General features: G+C 38.9%; 1 protein-coding gene across 1 annotated transcript in view; it reads left to right on the top strand.

The window, feature by feature from the left end:
• Positions 1-12,473, top strand: part of COG7 (component of oligomeric golgi complex 7) — a 62,011-nt gene that overhangs the window by 17,458 nt on the left and 32,080 nt on the right. Inside the window, exon 7 of the mRNA XM_079121751.1 lies at positions 6,893-7,091. Coding sequence (XP_078977877.1) covers positions 6,893-7,091 — 199 coding nt within the window. The remainder of the gene's footprint in view (positions 1-6,892; positions 7,092-12,473) is intronic.

The following is a 12,473-nucleotide window of genomic DNA, read 5'->3' as shown; positions in this document are numbered from 1 at the left end:
CTTTAGGTGTTCATCTGTCATTTGGTGGAATAAACTCAACTGTACTCGGAGGATTCCCTGTAAGGGTCATGGCGTTCAAGATGGCCAAAGCACTTTTCTCCATGCTGGCTTCTTATTTCTTGAACCAACCTAATTCCAACTTAGGGGGTTTTGTATGTTTGCTTGCTTTTAAGGAGAAAACCAACCTCAGTGGTTTTTGTGTAATCATGAGTTTTTGGCGAGCTTGTCTATCCACACTCATTTACCTGACGTTGCCTCTTCTACCGCTTCTCAAATCACAAGGAGAAAAAGCAGCTCATGCCTGTACATATACATGCCCTTCCTCATCTAAGAATCATCTGGGAAAAATAACTTCTCAGACTTCTGCTTGGTCCTCACCATTGGTTTTGTAAGGCATGAGTTCATGCTTATTTATACCTTTGGCCTGTGGCCCATTTTCTTTATGGGATGTAAGCATGACAGGTGGGCTTTCATCTCTTGGAGCTCAGGATAGTGCAGATGAGGCCAAGGCACTGGGGTCTATAGATGTGTCTCCCTTAGATTTCAAATGAACCCTTTTCCCCCTGTTGCTGGGGATCAGACTGAGGGCCTCACACATACTAAGCAGGTGCTCTAACTAACTACACCCTGACCCTCCCCCAGTATTTTAGTATGAAAATTTTCCAACATATAAAAAGGCTGAACGAATTCTACAGTGAATACCTGTGTACCTACCTCACAGTTGTACAATGAACGTTTTGCTGTGTTTGCTTTATCACAGATCTGTCCCTTTGTCCATGTCTCTCTGCTCATCAAACCTTATTTTTTGATTCATTTAAAAATAAGTTGGAAATATATCATTCATTTCAGAACATATATATATGCATATATACACATATATATTAACTCGAGTTCAAATATTTATTTTTTTTAAGTAAAATTATGAAATGCAGTGATCTTAAATATACCATTTGATTAGTTAAAAAATGCAAATAGTTTGTTCCCTTTTGCCGGGTTCTGTGACATGGTATAAATAGACGTTATTTTGTTTGCCCACTTTCTTATTGATGGAGACTTGGTTTAATTCTAGTTTGGGGCTATTAGGGATAAAGCTGTTCTGAACATTGTTCTCTTAAGTTTTTTTTTTTTTTTTTTTTTTTTTTTAAGACACATGTCTTCATATCTCTTGAGTAAACACCTAGGAGTGGAATTCTGAGATCATAGGGCAGGTGTATATAGGGATTTATAGGAAACTGCCAGGCTTTTTTCTAAAGTGGTTGTCCTTATTGCACTCCCACGCAGTGCGAGAGTTCTGATTGCTTCCTGTCCTTGCTAACATTAGGTGTTGTCTTCTTAATTTTAGCCATTCTGGTGGGTGTGCAGTAGTATCCCATTGTGGTTTTAATTTGCATTTCCCTGGTGACTAAGGGTACTGAGCACCTATTCATGTGCTTCACAGCCATTTGTACGATTTCCTGTGTGATGTGTCTATTCACGTCTTTTGCCCATTTAAAAAACTGAGTTTTTTGATTGGGGCTGTAGCTCAGTGGTAGAGCATTTGCCTAGCATGTGTAAGGCACTGGGTTAAATTCTCAGCCCCATATATAAATTTTAAAAAATTAGGTTGTTTGCCTTTTTATTATTTAGTTGTAGGAGTTCTTTATATAGTCTGGGTACAAGTCCTTTGTCAGATTTGTCTTGTAGACATTTGCACATTTTCTTCCAGTTTGTGACTTGAGCAGAGTTTTTTTACTTTTTATTTTTTTGCAGTGCTGGGGATCAGACGCAGAGACTTGCAGGTGCTAGGCAGGCACTGTGCAAGCGTTCTATCACTGAACCACATCCCCAACCCTGAGTAGAAGTTTCGATTTTGATGAAACCTCTAATTTTGTTTTTTCTTTGTTTTTCTTATATCCTAAGAAATTATCACCAGTTCTAAAGTTTCAGGAATATTCTTCCATGGTTCCTGCTAGGAGTTTAGCTTTTTACATTTAGATTTGTGGTCCATCGTGCGTTAGCTTTTGTATGCAGTGAAGGAAGGGTCAGAACGTATTTCTGTAGCCCAAATTGATAAGTCTGTTCTTGTAGTGTTAATACCCACTTTGCTGTTACTCGAATGACCTGAGGGCGGGTGGGGGCAAAGTTAGACTATGGTTGTATTCCAGAGAGTTCTAATTGGTTGGTCTATGTGTAAAGTCATATTCTAGACCTCTAGTGGCATTTTAAAAAAAATGCCTGCATCAATTAAAACCCCTTATGTTTAGAGGTTTCCCTTTTTTGTTGTTGTTGTTAAATATTTTTTTAGTTGAAGGTGAACCTTTATTTATTTTCATGTGGTATTGAGGTTTGAACTCAGTGCCTCACATGTGCTAGGCGGGCACTCTACCACTGAGCTATAGCCCCAGCCCCATAGAGATTTCCCTTTTTTGAAATAACTGGACAGAAAGGATTCTGTGGCCATTTTCCAAAGAACAACAGAAATTCACAGACTGCAAAACTTGGGGCTCAGTGATGATCCCTTAGGCATAGAGAACAATAAGTGTTCATGAAAAAACTGGGCCGGAGGTGTAGCTAAGTGGTAGGGCATTTGCCTAGCATGTGTGAGGGCCTGGGTTGGAAAACCCAGCACCATAAAAACCAAACCAGAACAAAACAAAACCTGATGAATTAGGTTTCATCAAAATTAGAACCTCTGCTCAAGCCACAGACTGGAAGAAAATGTCTATAAACGTATCTGACAAAGGACTTACATCCAGAATATATAAAGTACTCCTACAACTAAATAATAAAAAGGCAAACAACCCAGTTTTTTAAATGGGCAGAAGACTTGAATAGACACTTCACAATGGAAAACATACAAATGGCCATGAAGCACATGAAGCTCAGTGCCCTTAGTCATCAGGGAAGTGCAAATTAAAACCACAGTGGTTACTACTGCACACCCACCAGAATGGCTACAATGAAAAAGAGCTAGAACACCAAAATATTAATGGCAAATCTTGCAATATTTAAAAACACAAAATATAAGTGACTTTCTGAAGTAAATTTAAAAATAAAGAATTTAGTGGTGATGCATAGGGTGAATTGCTAAGGAGAGGTGGGAGAAAGGAGAGAGCCTTTGCCTGGTAAGGATGGTGCTGGCACCGTTCAAGCTGAAGAAGGAACGACTGTTAAAGCAATGGTTGGCAGCTGGCAAGGGATGGAAAGAAGGAAAGTCAAAAGGGAGGTTTTCATCCTGGTTGTGGAGACATTATTGACAGAAGTAGGAAGTTGCAGAAAACATATCTGAGAGTTCAGTAGGAAAATGTTGGGCTCTGATATTGGGCACTTTTAAATTTCCAAGTGTGAGTCTAACTCTGACTTCCGGTAGGATGACGTGCCCAGGAAATACAGATTGGAGCATCCGCAACTGGTTGACCATTTCACAATTTATTGGATTTGTTTGTTTCTTTTCCCTATTTTTTTGTCTTGGACTCCAGCAGGGTGGCACTATGTGGAGTCTAACGTAGGGTGTGGCAAAGGAAACAAATGTTCTTTGCAGTTTTGTAAATTCTCTGAGAATTAAAAAGAACAAATGTATTTTGGACCCTGTACATGACCACCTCAGTTGCTAAGGATTTTTAATTCATCTTAAGTTAACTTTTTACACAATATAAAATCAGGGCCTTTCTTCTTTTGCATGTGGATGTCCAGTGTTCTAAGAACCAATCATTGCCCCGATTGTCCTTTTCCTGTGAAACTGTCTTGGCACTCTTGTTTAGATCTATTGGCCTTAGATGAATGGGTTTGTTTCTGGTCTTTCTAGTCTATTCCGTTGGTCTACATGTCTATCCTTATGCTATCATTTCACTTTTGAAGAAGTTTTCAGTCACACTCAAAGTATTGGGATTATGATTTCACATATAAGTTTTAGGGAGACACAGTTCAGACCATAACGTGTTCCCCTTTCTTCATGAAGTCATTGGGAGTTTTTCAACTTTGTTCTTCTTTTTCAAGATTATTCTGATTTCTTAGGGTTCCTTGAGCTTCCAAATGAGTTCTTGTTGTTGTTCCTTTTATCCACTGTGCAGCCAACTTCAGTGCCAGCAGCCTGTGGACACAGAGGCCAGGCAGTGGTTTGGGAGTGTAGTTTGCTCTGGCATGGGGCACTGTGAGAGACCCAGGGGCAGGCCTGCCATAAATCCAAACCCATGCATTCAAATGAATTTTTGAATGGATTTTTCTATTCCTTAAAAACAAAACAAAACAAAACAAAACAAAAAAAACTCCCATTGGCATTTTGATTAGCGATTTCATTCAATCTGTAGGTGACTTTGGGTTGTATTGACATCTTAACATTAGGTCTTCAAATTCATGAACATGGGATGTCTTCATTTATTTGTGTCTTCTTTCATTTCTTGCTGTGTTTTATAGTTTCCAGTGTACAAGTTGTTCAGCTTTTTGGTTAAGTTTATTCTTAAATATTTGATTCTTTTTGATGCTATTGCAAATAGACTTGTTTTATTAATTTCCTTTTCAGGTTGTTCATTGTTAATGTGTTGATATACAATTGATTTTTGTATGCTGATGTTATTACCTGCAACATAGCTGAATTTTAACTCTTAACAGTATTTTGTGGATTATTTTGGATTTTCTACACATAAAAGCCTGTCATCTGTAAACAGAGATAACTCTGTTTTCAATGTGGATGCCTTTTATTTCTTGTTCTTGTTCTTTTCCAGTTGCTCTGGATAGAATTTCCAGTACCATGTTGGATAGGGTGGCAAAAGCAGGCTTCTTTGACTTGTTCCTGATCCTAGAGGGGGAAAAGTGTTCAGTCTCATCACTGAGTATGATATGAGCTGTGGGTTTTCATTTATGGCCCTATCATCTTGAGGAGGTTTCCTTCCTAGTTTGTTGTATGTTTTGTCACAAAAGGGTATTCAGTTTTGTCAAATGCTCTTTCTGCATTGAGATGCTCATGTGTATTTTCCCCTACATTCTGTTAGTGTGGTATATTAAATTGATTAATTTTTGTACATTGAACTCTTCTTACATTTCAGGAATAAATCTCATTTGGTGATGGTGCATACTCCTTTTAACGTGCTGCTGAATTCAGTTCCCTGGTATCTTGTTGAGGATGTTTGCATTGGTCTGTAGTTTTCTTGTAGTGTTTCTCTCTGCTTTTTGAATTGGGGTAATGCTGACCACAAAGAGTGAGTGTTCTGTGTTAGTTGTAACAGAAATCTTGGACTGGGTAGTTTAAACAACAGGAATTAATTTTCACCACATTCTAATAGTCTTGAAGTGCAAGATCAAGGATTGGTTGCTTTGGAGGTCTCTCTCCTTGGCTTGCAGAAGGCCATCTTCTTCCTGTGTCTTGACTCCATAGGTGTCTGTTGTCCTAATCTCTTCTTTGCATAAGAACAGCAGTCATAGTGGTCTAGAGCCCACCCAAAGGACATCATAGCACCTTTGCTACCTTTTTAAAGGTCTCGTCTGCAAGTATAGTCACATTCAAGGTATTGGGATCGTGACTTACCTGTGACTACTAGGGGAACACAGTTCAGACCATAACATGTTTTCTCTCCTTCAGTTTTCTCCAAGTGTTTTAGAAGGGTCGGCCTTAATTATTCTTATACGTTTTGTAGAAGTCACCAGTGAAGTCATCTGATTTTGATCTTTTTTGAGGGGGAGGCTCTTGATTATTGGTTCATTGTCCTTACTATAGTGAGAGAATGATTCCGAGTCTCTGTTGCTGAGCCGGTTTTGGTGGGTTGTGGTTCTAGGAATCTGTCCATTTCGTTCAGTTTGTTGGCACGTAGTTGTTCACAGATTCCCTTATAATAATTTTTATTTCTGAAAAATTGGTGCAGTGCCTTAATTTTATATCTGATTTTAGTAATTTAAATCCTTTTTTTTTTCTTAGTCTAGATAAAAGTAGTTAATTTTATTGATTTTTGCAAAAAAAAATTTCTGGTGCTGTAAACTTTCTTTTGTTGATTTTTTACTCTCTTATTTATCTCTGCTTTAATTTTCATTATTTTTCTTCTGCTAACTTTAATCGACTCTTTTCCCCCCCTAGTTCTTTAATGTGTGCGATTAGGTCATGGACTTGAGATCTTTCTTTTTTTCAATCATACACACCTACAACTATGTATTCCTTCTCAGTCCTGCTTTTGCTGTAAGTTTTGGTTTGCTCTTTTCATTTTAATTTATCTCAAAGTATTTTGTAATAAAATTTTTATAGTTTTAAATTTGTACTTTGTTCAGCCTTGGATTTGCCTAAAAAGTGTTCTTGTATCTCATTTCATGTCTGTACATATGTAGGTTATGATGTCACACAAAAGTGCTTAGTCAATACTGGCATTGTTGAGAACCCCCTTCTAAATGAACTATGTACATTATTCAAAAATTTCCCAAGAGATCTAAAGTACATAGAATGTGAGAGAAAAGACCATCAGTGTGAATCATTTCAATAGGTCTAGATACGCTCTTCCTGCGGTCCTTAAGAGAATCCATCAAGACTGAAGATGTATGTCAAGGAGAGGCTGTGGGCCAGACTGAATCTGCTTTTCTTTTCCCCCACCATTTTTCCACTGGTACCTTTATGGTCCTCTCTCCAGTCAGTTTCTGGGGCCATCTAAATACTGCATGAAAGCATTTGATAAATCTGAAAATGGGGAAGGCACTCAGGGCCAGCAGGAGACATGAAGTTGTCTGTTGTTCCGAGCATGTTCCAAGTCCTGCTGGCTTACTCTGCTTTCTGAGCATGTTCAGTTTGCAGTGAGGGAAACTTTGGGCCTATAGCTCTTGACTAGTCACTTTTTAGCTATTAAGGGGGATTTCTTTGAGTGATCCAGAAGACAGCTTCTTTAAAAACTGTTCCTGTTTGGTTGCGTGAGCTCATACAGATACCTGTTTCCCACTGCAGGTGTTCAAGAACCCTCACGAGGTTGTGACAGTGCTGCTGATTCAGACCCTGGGGGCCTTGGTGCCCTCGCTGCCCATCTGCCTCAGCGCTGGCGTGGAGAGGGCGGGGCCCGAGCTGGAGCTCACCAAACTGCTGGAGTTCTACGACACCACTGCCCACTTTGCCAAGGGCTTGGAGATGGCGCTGCTCCCCCACCAACGTAGGCATTCCTCCCTCCCCTCTCCAACTTGTCTTTACTTGCTGTTTTTGCAGCTTCTGGGGTTTGTTTTCTTTTCCAGGTGGCTGTACAGCAATGGGAGGGATCTGTCTTTACCTTCCCAACACCTGTGGAAGGTTTGTCTGTGAAAACTGCCCTCGTGGAAGTGGTCGTTGAATATACCTGTCTAGCCCCAGCTCGTCCAGGAGCCTTGTGCTGGGCCACTTGTGCTGTGGCCCAGCATGTGGAAGAGGCTTCATAGTGGGGCAGGTAGTCACAAGTGGCAGTGTGCTGGTGGCAGTGTCACTGAGAGGGTAGTGTCCTCTTCCTTTCAAGTCATAAAATCTCAGGCAATTCAGCCTCAAAAGTAAGTCTAAGAGGATGCTTAGATGATAGGGGCTTTTGAAGGGCCAACAGCAAGTTTGTCCTGACAGCGGAGCCACGTTAGGACTACAGGTAGCTGTATGGAAAAAGGGCTTTCCCAGGGGCCGAGAGAAGGGCATGCCACATTCCCATTTGGCAAACCATGCACGGAATGTTGCGTCTTCCCAGCTGTTTTCCTTGTGTGTTAAAAGCATCATAAATTTTTGGGTATCATAGACCTCATGACGCATGCTGCTGTCAAATCAGGAAGTTGCTTGAGGAGGGCCTCGTTCTGCCTTGTGGCTGCTGTGTGTCACTCACTTCGTTTATTTAATAGTTATTCTCCTTAATTACATCGGTGCTTAATTGCCTGTACATTCCAGGGAGTGTGTTTGTTGTTCGGGTTCCTGATGAGTCACAGCTGTTTTTGGCACACTTGCCGCAGTTGTGGGACAGGCACGGTGGATGTGGGTGGCTTCCAGGGGACCACGCTGCCCTGGCGAGGCGGCTACTGAGTGTGCAGGCCGTGGATCCTGCTGGAGCAGAGTGGGGTGAAGGCAGGGCGGGGGACAGGTCGCATTCCACCCACGGGGATGGACTTTCCCAAGATGGGAGAAGCACCGTCTGCAGAGTTACATAGAGGAGTGCTTTGTTGTCAGCCTGGGAGTTTAGATCTCTGACAGATCCCAAGGGAGGTTTCAAAACGATGTTTCGTTTTAATTTTAATTTAAAAATACTTTGGAAACATAGAAAAAGAGAGAATAAAAATGATCCATAGCTTCATCACTCAGTTCGTGACAACAGTGTATTTATTCCCAGTAATTCAAATGTCTTAAACACTAATAAAAATATTTAGCATATGCTGTATATTATATAATAAATAACAATATATATTTATAATATGAAATATCTTATAATTAATATGTAACAGGGTATACTTTATATATCTCATGTATGTGCATATTATATATATAATATATGTACATATTATATAGTTTAAGTATCATACTCTGATATATAAAATATTTAAAACTATTGGTATATAGTATAGATATTTTGCTCATAAGATATTACTTTTATGTTATTAAATGTTATCCTAAGACATGGTTTTTAAGGACTGCTTTATAACTATGGCATATATATGTATATATAGATATATGTGCATATGTGTATTTATATGTTATTTTTTTTTGATACTGGGGATTGAACCCAGCAACACTTTACCACTGAGCTACATCCCCAGCCCTTTTTTAATGTTTTATTCTGAGGCAGAGTCTCACTAAGTTACTGAAGCTAGCCTTGAACTTGTGATTCTCCTGTCAGCCTCCCAAATTATTGGGATTACAGCTGTTACCACCGCACCTGGCAATGGCTTGTAATTTTTTAACCACTATTATAAGTAAAACTATTATGAACTATCTAACACATTAATATTTGAACCCAATTCTGGTTATTCCTTAGGATAAATTTAAAATTGCAGTCATGAAGAAATGAAAATTTAAAGGTGTTTTTCCTATTTTACTCTTTAGAAAGTTTCTGCCAATTTTTGTATAGTAGTGAATAAAAGTACCAGTTCTCTCCTGCCTCACCAGCACTAGACTATTCTTTTTCTTCCATCATTTCCAGGTTCTTAGATAATTAATAATACATTATTTTAATGAACTTAAGTTATTAGCAAGTTTGAAAATTATATTATAACAATTATATCTTTTTCTCTTTTCATTGCTTATTTGCCTGTTCTGCTTGGAGTTTTAATCTATACCTTGTTAATTTCTTAGAACAATTTATTTAAAATAATGTTATTAAATATGTTTGTAAAAAGCAACAAAAATATGTGTTACAAAGTCCCCTACAATCCTACTTGCTAGAAATAACCATGGTTAAAAATTTGACATTTGCTCCTAAAAGATCCTTATAGGGTGGACTTTTCCCCATGGTTTATCAAATATATTTCAGATATATTTTCTAACTTTTATTTTACCTTTAACATTTTTCTGTTATTTTAATAGCAAATACCCATACATAATACAATTTAAAATATAAAAGATTTTGAAAAAGAAAGCAAATTTTAAAAATATGATTTAGATTGACTTTATAGTTAGCGAGCAATATGTATTTATTATAGATAAATTCTAAAACTACAAGGAAGGGAAAAATATCGTCCTCGATCTGCTATCCAGAACAACATTTTGGGATTTTATGTATGTGCAGATTTTGTGTATGAGTATCTGTATGTTCATATACTTAAATATGGTTTTAATAGAATATTTTATTACCATTACACACCCAAGAATTTAGTACTGATTTCATACTGTCAGCTAATGTGCAGTCTGTACTCAGATTTTCCCAATTCCACAGATGTCTACATAGCTGCTTCCCCACCTCTGCCTCCCACTGAGACCCAGTTAATGTACATACATTCCATTGTCTTGTTTCTTTCATCTCTTTTAATCTAGAATAGTCATTTTATTTTTCCTTTTGTTTTTCATGACAGTGACATCTTTGGAGAAGAAGGGGTAGTTTTCTTGTGGAAGGTCCCACATCCTGGGGCTTTTTTTTTAGAAGATCTCTCTCTAACATTTTTAGCAAAAATGTTGTAGTGATGCTGATGTGACTTCCCATTGCATCACTGAGGAAACATAATGTCCAATTGTTGGTGACAGGTTAGATTAATCACGTTGTAAGTGTATCCTCCAGATCTTCCCATTGTCATTACCTTTTCCTCTTTGTAATTATTAGGTAATTCTGTGGGGCGATACTGTGAGCTCACAGGAATATGCCATTCCCCAAGAAACAATTACCCAGTGAGTTAGCATCTATTGATGATCCTTGCCTTAATAAATCCTTACAGTCCTGATTATCAAATGGTGATTTCCTAATTATGTCATTCCTTCTACATTTATTTGCTGGTGTTTTCTTATGAAGAATGATTTTCCTTTCTTTCTGTTTCTCTCTCTCTCTCTCTCTGTTTTAATCTTTTTAGTTGTAGATGGACACAATACCTACATTTTATTTATTTTCTTGTGGTACTGAGGATCAAACCCAGGGCTTCACATGTGCTCGGCAGGTGCTCTACACTGAGCTACAACCTCAGCCCTTCTTTCTGTCTCTTTAATGTCACTGTGAATTCTTTGATTTTTTTTTCATCCAGTGTGTTATGATTCATTGTTATCATTCATTTTAATGTCCAGATTATTCCATGTTTGGACTGTGGGTGCCCCTTCCACTGATTCTTACATCTTTTTGGCACGTCTCTTGTCATTCTTTGAGTGTTCCCTTGCTTTTTGGCATAGAATATTCCAGGAATACCTTGTGCTTTTCCTTACCCCAGACCTGGAATCAGCTGTTTTCCAGGGAGCCTGGTTTCTTCTAGAGGAAATTGGTATTTAGAAACCAAAGTCTGGATACCAGGGTGTTCATTGTTGTTGAAGAATCATTACTTCTAGGCTCTTTTGATGGACAGACCTAGGAAATACATACTTTTAAAAAATTGGCAGTTTATACTGATATTTCCCAATCAAATCCAATGCCACTGGGTTTTTACTTTTTGCATGCCCATTTACATCTCCCATTTCTTGCAGTGAGAATCCTGGTTCCCAGTCAGGATACATACATACACAAATGTGTGTGTGTGTGTGTGTGTGTGTGTGTGTGTGTGTGTGTGCGCGCATGTGCACAATTATTTTTCGTGACCACATTCTGGATAGGTCAAACTATTATTCACTTATTCAAACACAAATGGACTAGAACTGAAGTTCTGGGTGCTGAGGATGTAATGCTGAGCACAACCAGACACAGCCCCTGCTTTCATACAATGTGTATTCCAGTGGGAGATAATCGGATGATCCCACTGAGTGAACGTATAATTCCAAGTTCAGATAGGTACCATGAAGAAAAACAAATGGTTCTAAGCATTTATAAACAAAGAAAGGTAATTGAGCCCAACAGAATCAAGCTGACTGAGTACTGAAGGAATGAACTGGATGAGGAGGGGTAGGGAAGCAGACGGTCCTTCTACACAGGGTGCTCAGCATGGGACCAGAAGTTCCCGTGAGGCTGGAAGCTGGGGGAAGAGTGAAGGAGGAGGTGGCTATAGAAGTAATATTAAAAATCGCTAGTGTTTATTGAGTACTTACTACATGCCACACACACTTTATCGACTCCACAAAAGCCTTTTAAAATTGTTTGCGGGCTGGGGATATGGCTCAGTTGGTAGAGTGCCTGCCTCAAAAGCACAAGGCCCTGGGTTCAATCCCCAGCACTGCAAAAAAAAAAAAAAAAAAAAAAAAAAAAAAAAAAATATTTCCCCCATTTTATCATTGAGAGAACAGGCATCTGTGTGCATAACCAGGGGCCTTCACACCATCTTCCACTTCCCAAAGTCAGGCTTTGTAGGCTCTAGGAAAGATTTTTGACTTCCAACTGAAGAGCAGTAGAGATCTTGGGGAAGTAGCCAGTAGGGTGGTGATGTGACCAGGCAGGCTTCTGTTGGGGAATATTTTTCTGGGTTCAGTGTGGAGGGCAGATTGGAGGGAAGCAGAGGGTGTGAGGAAATCAGTTAGCAGGCTGCTACACTTACTCAACCCGTTTAGATTGTTTCCACAACTCCTCCTGGCAGTGTTTTCCTGAACATTCTTGTATGTACACTGTGTTCCTGCACATTTGTTTGCTTCTTGGGTGTAATCCTTAGACGTTGAATTGCTGCACTGTAGAATAAGCACGTTTACATTTTGGATACAAATGTTTTAAATTTATATATGATTCAATGTGGGCTCTCCTGCTCCTTTAAAGCCCTAGGAACACTTGGAATGGAAGGCTTCTTTCAGAGCCTCCTCTGTAGCAGAACCTAACCATGACCCGAGTTTTCATTGAATTGATGAGATCTCAACTACCAAGGATTAAGGGAGTCAGCGTCTTTAATTGTACTTCCAGCACACAATGCACGAAGCCCAAATATAACCACATATTTATTCAAATGATGGTTGAAGAAGCTACCTTGAATATAGAAGCAGATTAACAAAA

Source organism: Sciurus vulgaris (genome assembly GCF_902686455.1).
Source record: "Sciurus vulgaris genome assembly, chromosome: 18".
Classification (NCBI taxonomy): domain Eukaryota; kingdom Metazoa; phylum Chordata; class Mammalia; order Rodentia; family Sciuridae; genus Sciurus; species Sciurus vulgaris.
This window is presented reverse-complemented; position numbering and strand designations above follow the sequence as displayed.